We start from the raw sequence: 23,184 nt of genomic DNA on the forward strand, positions 1-23,184 counted from the left end.
TGCTAATTTTGTGGTACTGGACGCTAGCTCTCTTCTACTTACATAATCACCCTTGCGTTGCAAAGTGCAAATATATGAATATTTAATAATTATATCACAACTCCCTATACCTGTTTAGCAAACACAACAAGGCATACATGTACGAGAATTGCTTTGATTCTTCTTTGAGGTTTTCATCTTTCGGACACCAGTAAAAGGCATTTGGCGGAGTGGGTAACGTATTAACGGTAGGTAGCCATTTTCCCGTGCGCAAAGGGACTATTGTTCGATTTGATTAGAATCGCTTCCTACACTAAAGATAAATACACCTGGTAATTGCAAAGTAAGGCCCTGGCGTTAACCTTTTATTCGAGAATAATCCGGCTCCGTTTTGACTAAAAAACATTTGCTTCTATTTGACTAAATAATATGCTGTGTTATGTTTGTGTAAAATGTTGGCTGGAATTGATTCTAATATTGCTCACATACTTGTGGCCATATTTTTTTATTTGTTTCGTGTAGGGAAACAAATGCTGTAATACCCGTAGTTTTGCTGGGTGTTGCAAAATACTCATGAACCTCGCGCACATCAAAACCGAAACGCGCTTAATCCTCAGAAGATATAATCGCCAATACCAAACCAGGAAGATCGCATTTTGAGTTTAATGGAGGGGGAGTTTTGCGCATAAAAGGGAGGTGACAGGTTACCACAAACTCAAAAGATGTTTATCAAAAAATGCATTGCGTTTTAGCAAAAGTCATAGAATTGTTAGGCTTTTTGTAAATTCTATTTTGTGTTTCATTTTTTTCTGTCATTGTACGCCGATTAAGCAACGCTATCCAAAATTCTGGATTTCTGTTTTGGTTTGCGGTTTACTTAAAAAGGCGAGATGATTATAAAAAATTCTTCCCTGTCTAATTACCATTGCTAAGGAATGTAAAAATATTTGCCAAATACCGTAATGATTCGATAAGCGCCCTCTACCCCAATAAGCGCCCCTAACCCCCTAAGCGCCCCCCTCTCTCCTAAAATGCAAAAATGAGCCTTTGTAAAGAGAACGTTGGTTATAAAAAATAATTAGTTTTTGGATATTACTTTTTTTTTATTTGTTGATGTCCAATGTATTTGCAACGCTATTCAGACGGTTAATGTATGATCTCAGGACCAGGATATCATCGGGGAAACAGGGCCGAGTAGGGCGTGGGGCGAAAACACCGTATGGTTGTCGACGACAGTGCTGAAAAACGCAAGACTAGTTCAGTACCGCGCGGTTAAGCCAGCCTTTTTGTTTTTAAAAGGCGGTGTTTTACCGGCGAACTGTTACATTTTGGCGAATGCAAAGAAAACTAGATCAAACCTAAGGCTAAAATTTTCTTTATGACTCCCTCATTATCAAACAAATCTGTCGTCTTTTGTACAGTATGGTTTTAATGCTGTACAGTAAGTCAAAACAGCGACCGAAGTCAGCCTTTCGTACCTTTACTCGAACGATTCAACACTGAGATTTTGTTTGTTTTCGCCAGAACACGCGCAGGCACATACGTTGTCGACTAATTATTGCTCGCCGATGCAAAAAAACATCAATTTTATCACTAATGCGATTGAAAAATATAAAGTTAACTTTCCTTTAAAGCCTTAGTTTTTTTCTGATTAACAAGCATGATAGACTTTTTCTTTACAAAACAAAACATTTTGAAAATGCATTTGAGAGTCGGAGCACGGAAATGATTGATATGGTACTGGTATTAAGTCCCTAAAATCAATTATTCAGCATCTTTCATAAGGTTTTTTTCTTTTTCAATTTCTACTTCCCCTTCTGGTGATAACTAATCTAAGCCATTCATCCCTTATATTAATGTTTGGGGTAATATCTTAATTAGCCTCTTGTTCCTCTTGTTAAAGGCCATAGTAAGTCATCCATTAGTTCTTTTCTCCTCCAACAAAAGTCGTCTTCAACCAAGCACTGCGCAACCAAACAACATATATCTACAGTGTACTGGATGTGCTATCTGTTTATCTTTTACAACGATCTCAGGGATCGATTTAAAAAGTAAACCTAAGTCTTATCCAAGAAGCTTTATTATTCTATGAGTTTTAGATAATGAGCGGTGTGATGACATCGCCTCGCGTGGGAGTCTTATTACGAAACAGAACCGTTTTGGAAATTGGTAATCTATTCACGTTTCCAATAGAAACCACAACGACTGAGAATTTGGGATTTTATCATACAAAGACTACGAAAAAAAGAAGAAAAAGCAAATATAAACGCTTTCTTGGTCATACAGCTCACAAAGCCAAGCGCTTTTAGAGGTAGGATAGCATGAGGTAAGGATAGCAATTGCGCAATCTTCATTGCCAGTGTCAATATCACATTTGTTATAAGCTTGAGTTTTTGATGGGCTTTTTGCCCACCGCAAAGTCGACAAGCACGAGTATTTAAACTTATTGTTATCAGTGTATCATGAACACAGAAATAATCTAACGATGCCTTTTTGCTCTCTTTTGCACACGTGTAGAATTTTTATTCTTCGTGTCAAGGAAAGACAAATTTCCCATAAGAAACTGCATAACACACTTATTTTGATAAATTACATTAATTTAAGAATTTAACAAAGTGAGGACAAATAATTGAACGAGCAAACCGTAGTCTCAGAAAAAAAATCGATCGACCGGATAGCCTTCTCCACCCTAGCGGAAAAAAAGCTCCAAGAACGGTATTACCATTGCAAAACGTCAGTAACACTTTCATTCTAAACTTATGGGGGGACGGGTGGGAGTGGAGTCAAATATAACAGTGGTAGGAGGAATTGTTCGAAATTTTGTATACGTATATAATTGCTCTGTGCAAGGTGACAAGGCTATAAACTTGTTACAAACATTGTGTTCCATAGTTTTGTGTGCTTTCAGGAACATGATTCTGTCTATCAATTACCCATGACTCACTGCGAGTTGCGCCGCATGGATTCTTAGAGTTAAGGACGGACCATTAGAAAAGTGAAGGGGGGGGGGGGGGTGCGTAAGGAACAAAAAAATCATACACGATGAAGAGCCTGAAGCAAAAAATGCATGCAGCCCAAACCAGACAAAAAAAATGTATACGACGATGGAAACAATCATTCATGTCTTGAAGACAAGAAAAAAAAAACGTGCACGCCTGAAACCACGTAACCCCCCCCCCCCCCCCCGCACCCCTTTAATTTTCCTTCCCATAGAACAATCCTCGTAACAACCCTCTCAGCGACTCATGGGTAACTGAGAATACAATCTAAAAGGTAAGAAAAGGCCGAAAATGAAAGTGAAATATGGCATTCTGCTTATTGATGTAGGCCGTGGGGCCAACGGAAATGTATTGTAAACACTGGTGCGTCTTTATCAATGTAAGCCCATGACCCACAGAAACATTTGTTTCTGACGTAAATCTCTCGTCATAGAGAGATAGAATGCAAGCACTACAATCTATTCTTGGCAACGAAAAGTTTAATTTTAGAATCGAGAAAATTGGTATCTTTTGTTGTGTCTCTGAAAACCAAAACCGGAGATCATGTCATAGCCTCTAGCTTTATAGGACACATTAGCATTTTGAAAAAAATTGGAGAGATTATTTTAAATTCAGGAACTTTGTAAATCGATAATAAAAGCATCAGGGTTTTGTATATCAAATAGCAGGAATATCTTGCCTCAATTTGGTATAAGAGGAAAAAGACAAGAAAACGTTCCCTTTGTAAAAATTGAGAAAAGTGAATCTGTAATTTTGTTTTTATATCAGAAACATACCCAGATACGTCGAGGGCAGATAATGCTATAAAAAAATGCCAAAACATTAAACTTATACATTTTTATGATATATAATGAGGGTTATTGGGATCTAATTCTCTTATTTTGAAAATTTTAAGATTTAAATTCTAAAGGGTTTTAAAAGGGCTTTCAAAAATAGCTTTAGATTCATTGATAACCCTTCGGCATCTTGCTGCCCTAGCATACTATTTCTATTATCGTTTACGAACTCACTTAATATATTTTTTAATCTTTCCTTATATAAGAAATTTTGCTTTATCTTGATATTTTTGTTTTGTTAGATTTCAATGACAAATGAATAATAATATAAAAAATCTTGAAATGAAGCAGAGCTTTTATTTTCCTCTTCTGTTGTTATTCGTTTCTACTATACTTACGATACTACACTTTTTTTTAAATATCTAAATTGTTATCATTAAAAAAAATAAAGATTTCCCTGTATAAGCTACTTTAAAATAGAATTGAACCCGTGTTAGTTGTAGATTGGATTGAAATTTACCGCGATTCAAACGGATTTTCGCTATTGAGATAAATACCTCGTTTGCATTAGGTTCCATAGCTTACGAATCCACGAGTCGGATCTAAGGCTTTAAACAACTTCACTCACGACTATGCTAAGTGGCCGCTTTATGGAGGTTGGCAGCTTTATTCATGCTTGTAGTTTTATTTAGGCTGGCCGCTTTATTGAGGTTTTAGACTTAGGCCCTAGGCTAAGTAAATACGTGAACCCGGAACGGAAGCAGGATACAGGAGCCTACTAGTTGCGATACACAGAATGCGTTATCTTTTCATTGTCTCAGGCTGTCATAAGAAAGGGAAAGTTTTACTCTTGGGAAGTACTGTTGAGGCGCCTAATGCTTCAGATCTTCAATACCTTTTATTTTTCATTGTTGCATTTCTCCCCTCCACCCAAACAAGTAAAATGAATGAAATAAATTTAAACTTAAATCATGTAACTTTTTCTCTTTAAGCACAAGACTCAGGAATGACAGGATAGCACTGGAGTTTATATATTGTTTGAAGGTGGTTGTGTTTTGTCCTATTGAACTTCGCCTGAATTTGAGACTTCCTCTTGCTCTTCTCTTTGATCCTTTGTTTATGCGGCACATCTGGCTTTATGATTGGCTGTTAGCTATAGTACATCAGAGGACATAAACATACCACGGAATTCGTCATTCACACAATCGTGACCGGCCGTTCCTCGTGCCTCGTGACTCGACAACATTTTGATCATTAGGTGACGAATATCGTGATGTATTAGAGTATAGACCAGGGAAAAAGATGGGATATTTGTTAAATATCGATCGTCTTGGCTCTCACCAGTAGAGCAATTCTCTCTCAACTGATAACCTCTTTCATTCAAACATATTGGTGATTCAAATTTAAAAACGTTTTATGAGCAACATTTTGGCGGAAGCTACTTGAAAAATAGGACACGGACTGTGTCAAAAATGAGATTCTCTTATGAAAGGTTCTTGCTCTAACGTTGAAAAAGGGGACCATTAAAGACTAAAAAATACTTTCTTATTTTTTTACACATGGATGCAAATTGCAGCGGCTCGATCTGATTTATTGGTTTGAGGGTGCTGGGTTTTTTTATTATTATTTTTTTTATCTTTTTCATTTTATTTTTGTCGTTTTATTAGAGTCGTGGATAATCGAAACCACATCCCATAACTTTTTCGCCCGAGGAAAAAACTTTCATGCAGTGTTTCGCATCGATAAATATCGGTAGATGAGTTATAACTTGCAAAAAACCTCTGGTATAACGGACATACAACTAATGAACTATAATAACTACAAGTGAAAAACCATTGTTCAGGGCTTTGAAGGCGGGATGTGACTTTTAGAAGAAATCGATTTTGCACTTTGAGGTTAAAGCATTTTTGTTTCGCTGTTTGCGTTAAGCAATCAACCCAATGATATAGGAAATAACGGCTATTGTCGTAAGGCAATGAATGATTTTCGCAAAAAACAATAAAATGATTTTGTAGAAATTATGCGAGCATCTATTATAGCAATAATGAGTTTTAGAGGTATTTCAACCTAGAATTTAGACAAAAGTTGCATTGTTGTTCAATCGACATGTAAATAAGGAGAGGTGTTAACAGAATAATACTTATGGAAATTATTTCTTCTTTTCAGACAGAAGCGTAATCCCTAAGGCCGATGGATCAACTTTTAACGAAGAACACCTATTTTAAACGAGAGACTTCTGTTCTTTGGCATGTGTAGCGTCGACTCGAGAATACAATTTTCAGGGTGTAATCTGCCCTTGACAACGAAAGCGCCGGTAAGCATTTCATGTTGTTTGACATTCCTATCTATATGGCCAAGAGCAAGGTTTTGTTCAGGCGCAATTCCTGTGTTGGCGACCAGACAAATTTATCAATAGTTTCTTCCTCCTTTAATTTTCCCTATATAATAACTTGTCAATATTACTTCCTAGGGCATGAACTTTTTATATTGAGCCATTTCTAATTTTCGCAGAACGCAATTTGTTTTTTTATTTCAAAGAGCAATTTCGCAACGTTGACAAAGCAATTAGGATTTTAGATGAAAGTCACTTTCTTAAGGGCTGCTGGACTGACTTTAGCTGCTAATGATCTGTTTTACAGGTGAGTTATGTGGCTTGTTGTTGTAGCATCTTCGTTTGACCCGTTTTAAGATGGGAACAGGGGGTCGGTGTTTATTTTTTAGTTATTATGAACGCGTGGTTATGCTGTGAAGACCACTGTTCAGCATTGTGCTTAGCAAATTGGTTTACAAATTCCATGTTGTGACCAACCTCGAAATAACAATTCAAGATTTCAAGATAATTCACAAAACTAAAATCGATCATTTTATGAATTTAGCCACATCTGTTTTGTGCTCGTTATTTCCGAAAGCTATATAAAATCTCTCAAAAATATTTTGAGTGCATAAAACATGTCTAATAAATCCCGTCCAACTAAGAAAAAAACTGTTATTAAATGTTTAAGATGTCTTTTATTCACAGAAAACCTTTTACTTGTTTTACTTGTAAGACGAGTGAACATAACTAGAAAAAATAATCATGATTTAATAAATTGCTTCTCCTGCATTTTCTAAATAGTTTAATATATCATGCAGGAGTCCAATCTGTGATTTAATTTTGTGATTTATTCAAGACAAAACAAAGCGCTAAATATTTTCTAATTAATAATTACACGCCGCTTATTATAAGGGATTAGTTATTAGTCTTAGATCCATTTTTTCTCCTTCTCGAGCGGGGAAAAAGCATATAAAGACCAAATGATCGCGTAATATAATTGGATTAAAACACGTTTTTCATTTAAGCCTATGTGTGATTACCTCTGCTGTGTTTTACCCTTTGATTCCCGCTTATAAGTTTTTTGACGCGTTTTACGGCCGCCTTTCATTTCAAAGGATGACAGCTAGTTTTTCCAGCGCGATTCCTAGTGTGACGTCATAGACGGTGAGATAGACAGGGGAGTACGTACTTTAGATCGTATCTTATGCCCAGATGCCAGTGGGGTTTTTTCGCCGTATCTCATAATGCATTTTATCTTATGAAATGAGGTCTTTATTTTCTTCGCAATTGTCAAAACCTGATTCTAGTCTCTGTTGGAAAGTTTGATTAGTACAGTTGTATATTAGTATCATACTTCATTGGTATTAGGTTATTTAATAAATTTCTACAGCTGTTAGAGTCAAACCAGATCACATAGAATCTAGGAAAGTACAAAATCAGGGAGGGTGGTGTACTGGACCCCTTGGCCCTTACCCTGGATCCAGCACCGTTTATGTCCATACCTGACATATTGTCTTCGCGAGCGTTGTTCTTTACTAGCTTGTTGGTATAAGCGAATGCCATCCATAGAAAGGAGAAAACCAGAAGACAAGCTAGACAAAAATAGCTCTTGATTTTAAGATATTTCTATAATTAGCCCCTTGTCTGAGGCATTTGAAAAAGGAAGTTTCTTTTTAAATAGTCAATGATAAAGGGAACAAGCACAATCCCAAAGGGATCAAGCATATCCCAAAGCACCACCTACCCGCTTTCCACATCTATCATTTCATCGAGCCATAATACTTTTAAAACCCTCAAAATGATTTTTGCATTAGACACATTTGTCAGTTTTACAATGCCACGATAAGCCAATAAGATTAGAGTATGCGAATTTCAAGCGCACTATCTATGACGCTTAAGAGCAGGTTTACGTAATAATTTCCGCTTGTCGGTATGATAATTGAGAGCACAAAGATGGGCATAATATGATTTTAAGATAGCCAAGGTGTCCACAAGTCTTGTAGCAAATTTACAAGCAAAATGATAATGTTAGCCAATCTCTCGAGAAGGCCTTAGGAAACCTTTTATTATATAGTATAGCATAAAGATGGTGTTGCGTTAAAAAAGTATTATCATATTTGATAATGGCTTATTGTGAAGGAGACGATTATTTTAGGTTTTCTTTCAATTATAATGATGATAATGATGATAATGTTCTTATGATGCCATATGGTATGGTATATATAGCTTCGTATACATTATAATGCTGTTCCATGCTGGTCTTCACTTGACGTTTTTTTATGATGGTGATAATGATCGTTATGACGATGCTGATGTTGATGATGAAGATGAATTTTAAGGTTACAATGTATTTTGAGATTATTACTTATGACAATTTGGACGAATTTTTTTTTGCGATACTTCGATTAGAATAATCTACAGTTTTTATGTTAAATCAGAACCCCGAGTTATATTTAGAAGTTGTTTAAAAATATAAGTCATACTAAGTTGATTTTTAAATTGTAAAATGTATTAAAATTAAAATGTATAAATATAATCTTAATTAATGTATTTATTGTTATTCAGCTTCCACGTCAGCAATAATGTTTATTGGTATCAACGAGACTCCTCCTTAAAATAATTAAATAAATACAGAAATAGATAATATAATAATACGTAAAATAACGTGATAGGTTATACATAAAATCATCAGTGGAAGCGTGGAAACTTGAGATATTTAAAGATATTGCCTTGATTCTAAGGGGTTTATCCAGGGCTTGCCCCACCCCCCCCCCCCCTTTGTGGTCCAATAAAGGTAGTATACCTTAGTCCTTATGTCTCAGTTGAAAAATAATTGAGAAATCACCCCCCCCCCCCATCCCCACCCCCCAAGGAAAATTCTGGCTTCGCCCCTGGTTCTAGCAATTTTACCCCTTTTTATCATTTAAAAAAATATCCCACTTTTTGTTTTCTTGTTTTCTGCATTCGATCATTTATCGTCATTTATCTGATGGCGCCAATAAAAAACTTTATGATTAACTTTGAAAGTGATGTGAATTGACTGAAATAATCATTTATAATTCCTTGCATTTGTAAAAATCTAGAATTTTTGGCGACAACGTATAGAAGTAATGGCTATCATTGTTTCTCAAAAGCGTTTTTATTCGCTTAATTTTGTTTTGGTAGTTGTCTAGTTGGATAAATTCTCAAATCATTATTAATCAAATCACTATTCATCATAATTTGCACAAGGGCGATTCAACCTAAAATTTCAGGATTTGTTATTATAAAATTTTGGCAGTCTTTGTTTCTTATTCGCTGCCATTAGAGTCAGTCAGGAGCAATGTTTTTTTGAATGCTCTGGCCGCACTGCAGTTACTTTGTACAGCGGAAAAGTGAAACCTATGCGCAGACACTATGCACGATGGCATTTACATGCAAGTAATGAGCAATGTTTGGCCTCTTTTCAAATTGCCTAGAGGTATAACTTATTATGTAATTATTATTATTATTACCACTGGTATCCCATTGTTACCTGTTTATAGACGTATATAGATGTCTTTTTAACCAATATTTTTCATATTTAAGTATCTTTTAACTGCTTTTCTTGTTAGAAACAATATAATCAAGAAGTCAAGAAGTTTTTTTTCAAATTATTGGTTTAGAATTACCGACGAACATAATTTTCTACATACATGATCGAGAGCGTTAGAAACGCTGGCTTGAACAATTAAAGTTGAAATTTTTACTTTTGGAATACTTAAAGTACTTCTGTTGATTGATCTAGATTTTAACCTTTTAAATGATAAATGAGTAGCAGAAAGTCATCGTACTTGTAATTTCTGTTTGTTCAAAAAGACTAATTATCCACAACGCAAATTTGCAAACGCTTGCCACATTTAGCTAATCAACATTAATTTATTTCTTCCTTCTTTTACCAGCATTGATCGTCTAAATAACATTCGTTGCCAAGTCCATAAAGATCAAATTTATAATTTAAGTTTAGGGAGAAATGTAAGTAAAAAAGGAGTTTAAACTCGGAAAAATGATGAGTTCTAGAAAGTGCGAATCTATTGTGGGATTCCGGTCTGTTCTTGTGCGAGAGATTTTACTTCAAAGAGTCATCACACTTGAGTCACGTGACTCGGCAGGTGCTTCCAACACAAAACATACCGCTTGACAGCTATTTGAATAGCCCCAAGCCTGGCGTATTACTCTTCTCTCGCAAGCAGCATAAGATAAACATTTATGAAATGCAGGGGCAGAATAGACTTCAGGACCGCTCTTCTGCGCGCTTGACAAACGCAAATGTAAAACACTTGGTTACCGAAGTCCTCATTTGAATCCTCGCATGTAAGACTGGCTTAGATACCTCCTGAAGAAGGGCATTTAGCTTAAAATAACCGCTGGAAGCCGTTGGTGGCATTAAATGAAGGTAAAAATGTAGATTGAGAGGGTTGTACGAATCTACATCTTAGGAGATGTTGAGAACCAATGCCTTGAACGTGTTCGAAGGACATTTCCTCTCGACGTGTTTAAAATAGATTGTGCCACGTTTAATTTGCGTTTGGGGTTTAAAGGGCGTTATACTACCGCCTGAATCAATCTCTAGTAATATCAAGAGAGAAAATAATGATGCTACCACTGCTGGGAATTTATTTTCCAGAATAACTTAAGATGATTACGCGACTTCGTTATGAATGTGTAAGACTCTAGCTGCCATCTCCCACAAACGGCACCTCTGTAACTAATTGTTTCCAACCTTAATCCGAGATATGTGCTGATCCATAGAGGTGGCAAATACTAAAATGTTCTTCATTTTTTAACAGGGAACGCTGGCTTGGTTCATATTTTATTAAATTCAAATTTATTGCCGCCTTGACAAGTAATCCGCTGTGGCAGACATCGCCGGCTCTAACAGTATTCGTTTAAGACCTGGGCATCGTACGGGAGGTCTTGTTTCCACGGATACGAAAATTGAGTGAAGAATTCCCAAGCCGGGAGTGAAGAGCTGATATCGAAATAATTGTTTTCTGCTTATTTATTTAACAAAGCTCGCACTTAAACTGAAACGAAATCGCCCAAGAGGAATAGTTGGAATACTGTTATCTCCTCTTAAATATGGGCTAAAAAGCGAATGGTGTGTTACCGGTTAGTATGGTTCAGAAATATTATCCTTAATTATGTCTCGGGAAAGTGAGATAGCCTTTTTGATTCTCATGCAATTGTTCGCTCCACTGGCTGCTTTTGAGCTAGCAAATTACGCAGTCTGTACCAAAATACAACCAAACATCCGGATCCAGTGGCCTGCAGGACGCAGCTATTAGAAAGACACTGCGGCAACGTCAAGATTACGTTGGCATAAACTTTCCCAGCACGCTACGGGGATTCGTAAGATTCTGCCGAACAATAACTTGTGATGCAAAAAGAGCCAGTAGTCGAAGACAGCGAGATATATCATCAGTATCATCCACAACAACGATACCTGCAGGAGACCGCTTTAAACGATTTTAAAGAGAAGTCATTCATCGAGAACGGGGGAAGTCAAACTTTCGAGGAACATGAGGATTTCGATGACGATGAGGAAAAAGAGGATGTGATGAGCACGTTTCAACCCGTTGCTTTCTTCTTCTTGAAGAAAGAATCCAGGCCAAGAATATGGTTTATCAAGTTTGTCTCGTGGCCATATCCTTTGTATTTATAAAACTATCAGTAAGAAGAGGTTAGTACTCTACTCTGAAACCCACAGAAACACCCTTTTTACACTATGAAATAAGTATTGCTTATCATTCATACCTGGAGAGTTTATTTTATTATTTTGTAAGCTCTATAAAGCATCTTTGTCTGTTTAAATTTTACAAACTAACGGTTTGTTTAATAGAGATCCCATTTCTGATGTTTGATATTATAGTGCCCACATTTGCAACACACGAAGCAAGTGAAACTTTAATCACCAAGCATGTCGCCAAAAGGCTGTCTACATCCGTAAAGATATCTGATTGTTATTTTGGTAAATTCTAAATCAAATTCTAGATAAACTTGGGTAGTTTCCAGCTTCGTATGTTAAACATATTTCCAGTATTTCTATAAGCCGTAGATCGACCACCGTAGATCGAAAACGTGACGTTTTCCTTCTTCCCAGCGATTTATATTTAGAACATTAGGTAATTCCTTTTTGTCTCATCTCTGATCTAGCAGAGCTTTAGACAAATACTTTTATCAAGTCTTAATCGGAAATTTAGTTGTTCCATCTTTGTACCATCTTCATGTAAATACCTGATTATTTCATTCACAATGTTCAATATTTAAGCCATCGCTTCGCATTGATACACATTTTTATTTTCAAATTGATATTCATTCTTTTTTGCTGATTTTCTTTTTTTCTTATGTTCTTATAATATCCTATTGTATACTTCTGCTTGTTGATATACACGTTTACGAATGCTGTTACAAGAATGGTAAAAATACCTTAAAGCGCTATATTCAACACAAAAATTCATTTTTCTTTCCATTAAAATCTGCTCGCTTATAAGCCAAAACACTATGAATATTCACATCCTTTTTTCATTTGCAAAACTAATTTAACCGAAAACGAAATCAGACGTTTATTCATCAATTATATTTTCCACTTGGTAATATTCTAATATATTTTTCATAATAATACTGGTAGTCTAAATAAAAGCCTAGTTTTATGCCACTTTCTCGATGCTGAATCTAAGTTCTCAATTATCACCCTCTCAAATCTTTCAAATAGACGTTCCTCAATACAATATCACAAAATCCTCTTTTACCAAACTACAGGAGTTTAAGAAAATTTTCATACTGATTAATTCATTGTTTAGTATCTCTTTTTCATCCGAGTCTTTAACTCATTATCTATTACAACAAAGCTAGCCCACTCTATGCATTAGCATTCCTGTAGGCCATACCGCGATTTGTTTTAAGTCATTTCCTAAAAGCTTTTTGACACATTTTGAAGAAAATTCTTTATCTTGACAATACTTTCACCACTCATTTTGCAGGCAGTCATCGTTTAATGTGCCGTGAGTAATAACATGTTATTTTTATAAGTCTTAATAAGTGTAAACGTTAAATGTATTAGTTTAATTCAAGTCTTGGCATTATACCGTAACGTCATTAGGTAAAATAAGAATTCTCAGCGTGCTACGTAATTTTAGAAAAACCTGGAAAATTATAGTTTTTATTATTGCTAATTACTTATTCTTATCCTTATTACGAAATCCACTATCTGAAGGAACGGAATATATTTCGCTGAACTCCATTGTGAGAAATCCAGTTCCCATTATTTTATCTTTTTTTTTTAAATAGTTCGATTTTTTTGCTAAATGTTTTTCGACATTGTCGTTCCTAATGCCCTTTTTGTTCTTGTGTTGTATCTAAAACAACGGTATATTGCAATATTTAAGCAAATGCATTTTCCAACAATGCTTACTTATGTTTTTTCCCAAAATTGACCAATCAGGGCGCGCTTTTGATTTCGATTTATCAGCACACGTTAAAGACATCAAAACTTCACTCCGGTAATAGTTATGTGACGAAAAAGTGCAAAATTTTGTATTTATTTGCATCGGTTTTTGTCTTTGATGTTCATCCCACTGTCCGTATTTACGCAAGACTCGTTTAGTACTTCGGGGAACGCCTGCCGTAATCTGTGTTCAGCGTCCATTCGTCTATCACAACGTATTTGTTGCCTCCGTTCTCAAATGGATTTTTCTTCCTGTGGAAAAATAACACGAAACGCACACCACATTTTTATTAAAAGAATAAAAAAGTGATAATAGAATAAACATTGTCAAAGGTAATTTTTTTTCTTGTTGTTTCTTAGACAAAATTCATCATAATTTCAAGTATTTGTAAACTTCAAGGGGGAAAACGCCATATTCTTTGCTTTTGTTTGCCGATGCGTGGGTTGATTTTGTTTAATAATTTCCCCTTCTTACTAGCAAACCGGGTCATTACCGAGGCCACGTTCGGTATTATCAACACTAGAAATATATGCACGTAAAGCATAAATATAATGACTGATAATGCTAATGATCTAACCAACAAATAATAACAACAACAACAAAAGTAATAATAGTAATAATATTAGGTGATGTTGTGACGCAAGTCTTTTTTAGCTGATATAAAAAGACATCATGAGTGTGATCATTTGTAGTAATGGAGTTGTTTAAAGTCCATATAACCTTTCAGAGTTGATAAACTTTGTCAATTCTTTATATTTTCATCTTCCAAATGGTATGTGGACCCTATAAAACACGTTTTTGCGCGAATAACTCAAATCTGTAATCTGTATTTTGGTCAACCTTCGGAAAAAAGGCCGTGAACTGAAGGCCCGGGTCCAGTCATTTGTGACATGATCGAGATGTCAACCAAATTACATGAGAAAACGTATGCGCGCGTTAAACCGGTTCATGTCTTTACAAATTTTACCGTCATCTTTATATCTCAACCTTGTAGTCAAATGATTATTTAGCTTCAGGAAACAAATCTGCAAAATTTAGCAGATATTTTTTAGTCTTTGAATTGTTTTTGCATTGTGCGCGCGCTGCATTCACAATCAAGAATGGCGACATTCTAACGAGCGCGCGCTGTTTTTGAAACAAAACGATATTTTCTTTTTTCGCATACAATTCTCGACTTTAAATTATTCTTCGCTTCATTGTGGGTAGCATTGCAAAAAAAATCCTATTCGCTAATATTTTGTGGTTAGCGTCACTGAATTTTAACGGATTTACCGAAAAGTACGTTGTTTCAGATTTTAACGCCATAACTCGGAATTATTCACTCGATTCAATCTCATTTCGCGCGGCCAGGAAAATTTTCAGAGATTTGTATAAAATTCAAATTTCAATCAAATTCAAAGTTTATCTATGCTTTGTTTTGGCTTGATTAATATAAGTGAAAGGTAAAGTGAAAGTCAATCTCAAACTGTCGTTTTTCAAGCTCGCTCGGTCATTTCCTTATTAGGCATTACATACCATAATTGTTGATTCTGCTTCAATATTTTTTTCGCTTTTGTCGCTCTAGAACATTGTAAGTCGATAATTTCAACGCAAACTTGCAGGAATTCGTGTTTACTACGACTTTGCTGGCAGCCATCTCGGAAAAAAGCCTACTCCCTAACGTTTTAGAATACCACAGGTTTCCCGCGTGCTCGCCCCAGGCTCTTCTAGACCATTTTTGAAAAAAACCACAGCTATTGATTGATATGCAAGCTTATTATTTAAAATATATCAGGAGTGTTTACCAACAACGAAGTATATATCACTTTAAAGTTATCATTGTCTAATTAGCTTGATTACCATAATCATTGTCATCATAGTAGCCGTCATCATCATCATTTTTGTCAACATGCCTCAACTGAAAAGTAGACGTTCTTTTCAAAATAGTGTGTATACATACACATAGATAAAACCTGGCTGTAAAAACTTTATTATCCTTGCCTGTGTCTCTCTAAACATTTAAAGGCTTGAACGGACATAGGTTGTAGCACGCCTCAAAATATTAGGGGAGGGGTGACACGATAGGTGGGCACGATACAGAAAGATTAAAAAACTGGTCATTTCCTTAAAATATTTGAAAATATTTTAAGGGCACGTGCCCTCAGTACCCCACTCCTGCTACGGCCCTGTATCATTACATTACCAACGATTTTACGCGAGTTACGACGCATGGATTCTCGGTTTACAACCTTAATAAATGAAAACGTAGGAAGAAACCACCGGACAGCCTCTATCTGCTGGTGTGCGTCGGACCTTGTGGTCTGCGTCGACAGTTGATTAATTAATAAAACCTTTAAAAGAAAAAGTCGACAACAACGCAGATTTATGTTTTTTAGAACGATATTTCGGCAGGCCAATACCTGCCTTCTTCAGGTTATAAATGAGTTACAATGGCATGTTATAGCTAGTATATGTACAAAGTTCATTGATGATTAACTAACAAAAGGTAAAAATAGTAATTGAGTGACAAAGTACAAAGTTCATTGATGATTAACTAACAAAAGGTAAAAATAGTAATTGAGTGACTTATGGAAGATGGTAAATAGGGTGGTGTGGATTACTAAGTAGCTAAACGGTTTCTTCACGCCGGTTGAGGCCACCGGGTTCAAGAGTGCCAGCGCGAGCTATCAATGTAGCTTCTCTTGCTTTGCGGATGGAGTCGCGGTTATTTCTTATTTTTTCAATAGGTATTAGCTCTATGTCAGAAACTGAGTGGTTGGGTTTTAGGAAGTGTTCAGCGGCGTGGGTTGGTATGGATCGAGATTGAGAGTCTACAGTTCTGCGGTGGTCATTAAAGCGTTCTTTTAATTTGCGTTTAGTTTCCCCAATATATTGAAGGTTACAGCGGTTACATTGAATCATATAAATCACGTTTTTAGTATTGCAGGTTATGTGGGAGGTTATAGGTCGTGTTTCACCTGTTGAGAAAAATGTGTAGCTTGTAAGGCCATCGGTTCTAATATAGGGGCAGGTTAGGCAGTTTTTTTCGCAACGGAAAGCACCGGGAGGTTGGTTGGTGGGAGAGCGGTCGGAAGGTAGCTTGGCTTTAACGAGGATGTCGCGGAGGTTAGGTGAGCGGCGAAAGGCGACAAGAGGGGGCTCAGTGAAAACCTTATGGCATCGCTTAGACGAGAGTAGAAGGTTGTAGTTTCTACGGATTATGTTGTTGATGTTAGGTAGTGTAGGGTTATAGGTAGTGACAAAGGGGATGCGACGGGAGTTTTTGTGGTTGTTATTATTAGGGCGTAGGGCGTCAATGCGGGAAATGTTAGCAACGCGTAGGATTTGTCTCTTGAGAAAAGCGGGTTTATAGCCACGCTTGAGGAGGTAGTTGGTGAGTTCATTGCAGCGGTTATTAAAGCTTTCTTCTGTAGAACAAATGCGGCGAATACGGAGGGCGAGGCTATAGGGGATGGCCTTTTTGGTGTGAACTAACCCCATCCCTGCTGGCACTATTTGTGATTTAATCCGCATGATCCTCCAAATGAACAACTTCTCCTTTAATGACAAACACTACCTCCAGAAGCATGGCACCGCAATGGGCACACGCATGGCACCCTCTTTCGCCTGTCTCTTTCTTGGTCTATTTGAAACCAACGCTTTGCGTGACGCCCCCTACAAACCCCATACGTGGTTAAGATACATCGACGATATTTTTGTTGTATGGACTGAGGGCCTAGACAAATTGAACGCTTTTGTAGATTATCTTAACAATCTACACCCCACCATTAAATTTACAAGCTCCCACTCCTATAACAATGTACCTTTTCTTGACGTTAATGTCTCCCTTGTTAATAGTAAAATCGAAACTGACCTCTACTCCAAACCTACTGACAAACACCAACACCTTCTTTTTTCATCTTGCCATCCTCATCACACCAAAAAGGCCATCCCCTATAGCCTCGCCCTCCGTATTCGCCGCATTTGTTCTACAGAAGAAAGCTTTAATAACCGCTGCAATGAACTCACCAACTACCTCCTCAAGCGTGGCTATAAACCCGCTTTTCTCAAGAGACAAATCCTACGCGTTGCTAACATTTCCCGCATTGACGCCCTACGCCCTAATAATAACAACCACAAAAACTCCCGTCGCATCCCCTTTGTCACTACCTATAACCCTACACTACCTAACATCAACAACATAATCCGTAGAAACTACAACCTTCTACTCTCGTCTAAGCGATGCCATAAGGTTTTCACTGAGCCCCCTCTTGTCGCCTTTCGCCGCTCACCTAACCTCCGCGACATCCTCGTTAAAGCCAAGCTACCTTCCGACCGCTCTCCCACCAACCAACCTCCCGGTGCTTTCCGTTGCGAAAAAAACTGCCTAACCTGCCCCTATATTAGAACCGATGGCCTTACAAGCTACACATTTTTCTCAACAGGTGAAACACGACCTATAACCTCCCACATAACCTGCAATACTAAAAACGTGATTTATATGATTCAATGTAACCGCTGTAACCTTCAATATATTGGGGAAACTAAACGCAAATTAAAAGAACGCTTTAATGACCACCGCAGAACTGTAGACTCTCAATCTCGATCCATACCAACCCACGCCGCTGAACACTTCCTAAAACCCAACCACTCAGCTTCTGACATAGAGCTAATACCTATTGAAAAAATAAGAAATAACCGCGACTCCATCCGCAAAGCAAGAGAAGCCACATTGATAGCTCGCGCTGGCACTCTTGAACCCGGTGGCCTCAACCGGCGTGAAGAAACCGTTTAGCTACTTAGTAATCCACACCACCCTATTTACCATCTTCCATAAGTCACTAAATTACTATTTTTACCTTTTGTTAGTTAATCATCAATGAACTTTGTACTTTGTCACTCAATTACTATTTTTACCTTTTGTTAGTTAATCATCAATGAACTTTGTACATATACTAGCTATAACATGCCATTGTAACTCATTTATAACCTGAAGAAGGCAGGTATTGGCCTGCCGAAATATCGTTCTAAAAAACATAAATCTGCGTTGTTGTCGACTTTTTCTTTTAAAGGTTTTATTAATTAATCAACTGTCGACGCAGACCACAAGGTCCGACGCACACCAGCAGATAGAGGCTGTCCGGTGGTTTCTTCCTACGTTTTTGTAAATTCAATCTCAACCACCGATCTCCACATTGAGATCCGGCTTCTGCTTGCAAGACTTCAACATGGGCATCGACATCACTGCCTACAGAGTACACATTGGCTCATTCCCTGGTCGCCATATGGCGCGTTCGAAACCTAAGAATATCTCCACTCGCCAACGCAGTCCAACCAACTTGAAATGTACGTTACACAATCGTCCCGCCATTTTCATGCTGTTCGTGTTACCAATCCTTATCGCAAAATCGATGGATATAGAAACCAACCCTGGACCTGTCACAAACATGTTCATGGACTCAAGTGACCCTCAACCTTTAACTGATAACTTGATTTACCCATTAACTCCGCTATTCAACAAGACCAAAAAAATCCAGCTGAAACTTGTCCGCTTCCAGCACCACCTCATCAACTTCACCTTCTATAGAGTGCACAACCTTCTACCTCAACCCATTCTGCCCCGACCACCAATAAGATCTCACGATAGGAACTTCAACAGACAATGGTACTTCATCTCACGCAACGCCGCTACCAAGCACCTAAAATTGTTAACAAGAGAGTGCAATAGAAAGATCGCCGCATCATCTCAGGAACTCCTCCATCACAGAACATTATTAGAAAGGTCATGTACTAACAACGCTTACATATTTTACTGTCGCAAACTAGATTCCATGGCTCTCTCGCTCAAATCGCACTTAGAAAACCGCCGCAATAACAAATATTCTCGCCGTAATCTCCCTAATCCCGACAACGATAATACGTCTACTATTACTCCCCAAGCCGCTCCTAATACTAACCCACCACCGGTTGCGACACCAGCCCCTCAGCGCCGACGCCGCCGTAGACGAAGACGACGTAAAAACAACTCCGTTGTTACTCTTGACAGCACATCGGTAATAAACATCTCCAGCACTTCTCTATCGCCCGACGAAACTTCTGTTCTTGCTCGCGGCCTTACCTTTTGCCCTACACCACGCAAAATCGACTGGTCTCAAGTCAACGCTGATATATATGATTTCAATCGTAGGATGCGACTAGCTGAATATTTCTTTAATGAAGACAAACCCAATGATAATGATACTCTCTCTTTTGACAGTTCATTTAACCCTTTCCGTAACAAAAGCACTTGGACTCCCTCCTCAGGCAGGGATAACTCACTCGACACCTTCCTTAATTCTGTCAAACTACAGATACAAAACTCTACACTTAACAAGACTCGCTCTAACATCACACCTGGTGAACGTAACGCTTTAACACAACTCAACCAAAGACAAGACATCATAATCAAACCCGCAGACAAAGGATCCGGCACAGTCGTAATGGACAAAGACTGGTATATTAATGAATGTAATAGACAACTTAATGACACTAAATTCTACACACAATTAGATGCCGACATTACTAATGACATACAAAAACGAGTCACAACTTACATCAACCGAATGCACACGGACGGAATAATTAATCAGGACACTAAATCCTACCTCACACCCAAAGACTCTAAACCTGGACGGTTTTACATACTCCCTAAAATACATAAACATGGTAATCCTGGACGCCCCATTATTTCCTCTAACTCCCACCCCACCGAACGCATCTCAGAATTTGTAGACTACTACCTCCAGCCATTAGTAAGTAAACTTCCATCATACGTTAAAGACACTAACCACTTCTTAAACATTTTATTAACACTCAGCAACCTACCAACAGACTCTCTCCTGGTCACACTCGACGTCTCTAGCCTCTATACTAATATTCCACATAATGATGGCATCAACGCTTGTCACCACTTCCTTCGCACATGTAACACTAACCCCATCCCTGCTGGCACTATTTGTGATTTAATCCGCATGATCCTCCAAATGAACAACTTCTCCTTTAATGACAAACACTACCTCCAGAAGCATGGCACCGCAATGGGCACACGCATGGCACCCTCTTTCGCCTGTCTCTTTCTTGGTCTATTTGAAACCAACGCTTTGCGTGACGCCCCCTACAAACCCCATACGTGGTTAAGATACATCGACGATATTTTTGTTGTATGGACTGAGGGCCTAGACAAATTGAACGCTTTTGTAGATTATCTTAACAATCTACACCCCACCATTAAATTTACAAGCTCCCACTCCTATAACAATGTACCTTTTCTTGACGTTAATGTCTCCCTTGTTAATAGTAAAATCGAAACTGACCTCTACTCCAAACCTACTGACAAACACCAACACCTTCTTTTTTCATCTTGCCATCCTCATCACACCAAAAAGGCCATCCCCTATAGCCTCGCCCTCCGTATTCGCCGCATTTGTTCTACAGAAGAAAGCTTTAATAACCGCTGCAATGAACTCACCAACTACCTCCTCAAGCGTGGCTATAAACCCGCTTTTCTCAAGAGACAAATCCTACGCGTTGCTAACATTTCCCGCATTGACGCCCTACGCCCTAATAATAACAACCACAAAAACTCCCGTCGCATCCCCTTTGTCACTACCTATAACCCTACACTACCTAACATCAACAACATAATCCGTAGAAACTACAACCTTCTACTCTCGTCTAAGCGATGCCATAAGGTTTTCACTGAGCCCCCTCTTGTCGCCTTTCGCCGCTCACCTAACCTCCGCGACATCCTCGTTAAAGCCAAGCTACCTTCCGACCGCTCTCCCACCAACCAACCTCCCGGTGCTTTCCGTTGCGAAAAAAACTGCCTAACCTGCCCCTATATTAGAACCGATGGCCTTACAAGCTACACATTTTTCTCAACAGGTGAAACACGACCTATAACCTCCCACATAACCTGCAATACTAAAAACGTGATTTATATGATTCAATGTAACCGCTGTAACCTTCAATATATTGGGGAAACTAAACGCAAATTAAAAGAACGCTTTAATGACCACCGCAGAACTGTAGACTCTCAATCTCGATCCATACCAACCCACGCCGCTGAACACTTCCTAAAACCCAACCACTCAGCTTCTGACATAGAGCTAATACCTATTGAAAAAATAAGAAATAACCGCGACTCCATCCGCAAAGCAAGAGAAGCCACATTGATAGCTCGCGCTGGCACTCTTGAACCCGGTGGCCTCAACCGGCGTGAAGAAACCGTTTAGCTACTTAGTAATCCACACCACCCTATTTACCATCTTCCATAAGTCACTAAATTACTATTTTTACCTTTTGTTAGTTAATCATCAATGAACTTTGTACTTTGTCACTCAATTACTATTTTTACCTTTTGTTAGTTAATCATCAATGAACTTTGTACATATACTAGCTATAACATGCCATTGTAACTCATTTATAACCTGAAGAAGGCAGGTATTGGCCTGCCGAAATATCGTTCTAAAAAACATAAATCTGCGTTGTTGTCGACTTTTTCTTAATAAATGGGCGTTATCGCGTAAAGTTGCGTTCCATTATTTGACCTTAACCTAAATTACGTACTTTGAGCGTATCACGATCTTCGTCATTCTGTGTAACTGCGTTACGCTTGGTCTATACGACCCCTTCGATCCTGAGTGCGCCTCGCAGAGATGCCAGATCCTGGAAAAAGTCGAGCTCGCCATCTACGCGTATTTTGTCTGCGAAATGCTTTGCAAGTGGCTGGCGATGGGAGTGTTTGGCAAACAGGGATACCTTGCAGAAAATTGGAACAAACTGGACTGCTTCATTGTGGCTGCTGGGTGAGTGTTAATACTGATCGACCGGGATTTTCTCCTTACTTTATTATTCAGTTATTTGTGAGACATAGGGGACTTGCGTTAAGAGATCACGTGATTGTTTGGCGCGCGCTCGGCCTTTTAGCGGCAAAATAACAGCAACAAAAAGCAACTTATTCAGCGCTTACGAAAAAAAAAAACAGAACTCTTTGTCTCAGAAAGGGTTTAGTTTCACTTAAATATTGTATTTCTTCTTCGTTCTTTGGTGTGACGGGCGCAGTTATTTCTGATTTTTTTGTTTGATCATTTTGTTTTGAATTTGCCACCCAAATAGGTCACGTGATCTCTCAGCGCAAGTCCCCTATTCTTAATAAAAACACCCGAAACTCACCAAGCGGTTAGAAGTGATAATTTTAATGACCTCTGTAGAGTGAGGTAGGGGCTTCACAGAGGTAATTAAAATGATCACTTCTAACCGCTCGGTGAGTTTCGTATATTTTTATTAAGAATTGTTTTTAAAAATACACAAAAACCACTAGCTGTGAGCTTGGGCTCCCTGTGTGAGGTTGGGGAAGAAGAGAGACGGAAACAGGCGCGCACTAGGCTATCCCTTATCTAACCCAGCCTTTTGCGCTTGCTACGCATGCTAGCTTTTAGGTGATGAGATGGGAGTCTTTGGTGCATAACGTTGTTTGAATTATTAATCAGCCCAAATTAAAGTCTTAACGCTCATACAGCAAATGCTTTTGTTTAAATAAATTTGTCTCGATTTTTAACTATGGTTATTCAATACAAGGGATACACCTAGCAAAACTCGTTCCGGGTCGGAGGAATCGCCCGTTTTTCTTG

The 23,184-nt window shown here is 38.0% G+C and overlaps 1 protein-coding gene and 1 long non-coding RNA gene across 5 annotated transcripts in view; one reads left to right on the plus strand and one right to left on the minus strand.

Moving 5' to 3' along the window:
* Positions 1-121: 121 nt before the first annotated feature.
* The window catches only part of LOC5508299 (voltage-dependent T-type calcium channel subunit alpha-1G), a 48,508-nt gene continuing 25,445 nt past the window's right edge, over positions 122-23,184 (plus strand). Inside the window, exons 1-5 of one of the 4 annotated variants that reach the window (XM_048720366.1) lie at positions 2,185-2,305; positions 5,921-6,068; positions 6,293-6,393; positions 10,877-11,732; positions 22,117-22,359. In XM_048720366.1, coding sequence (XP_048576323.1) covers positions 11,467-11,732; positions 22,117-22,359 — 509 coding nt within the window. In that variant the 5' untranslated portion in view covers positions 2,185-2,305; positions 5,921-6,068; positions 6,293-6,393; positions 10,877-11,466. Of the gene's footprint in view, positions 228-2,184; positions 2,306-5,920; positions 6,069-6,292; positions 6,394-10,243; positions 10,483-10,876; positions 11,733-22,116; positions 22,360-23,184 lie in introns of those variants that run through there. The other 3 variants (XM_048720364.1, XM_048720363.1, XM_048720365.1) reach the window with 3 other exon arrangements.
* LOC116615469 lies at positions 13,612-15,185 on the minus strand. Its single transcript, XR_004294946.2, has 2 exons — positions 15,050-15,185; positions 13,612-13,785 (listed from the first exon to the last, which is right to left on the minus strand). It is a non-coding gene; the product is annotated as an uncharacterized LOC116615469 (long non-coding RNA).

The sequence above is a fragment of the Nematostella vectensis genome, chromosome 12 (assembly GCF_932526225.1).
Source record: "Nematostella vectensis chromosome 12, jaNemVect1.1, whole genome shotgun sequence".
Lineage (NCBI taxonomy): Eukaryota > Metazoa > Cnidaria > Anthozoa > Actiniaria > Edwardsiidae > Nematostella > Nematostella vectensis.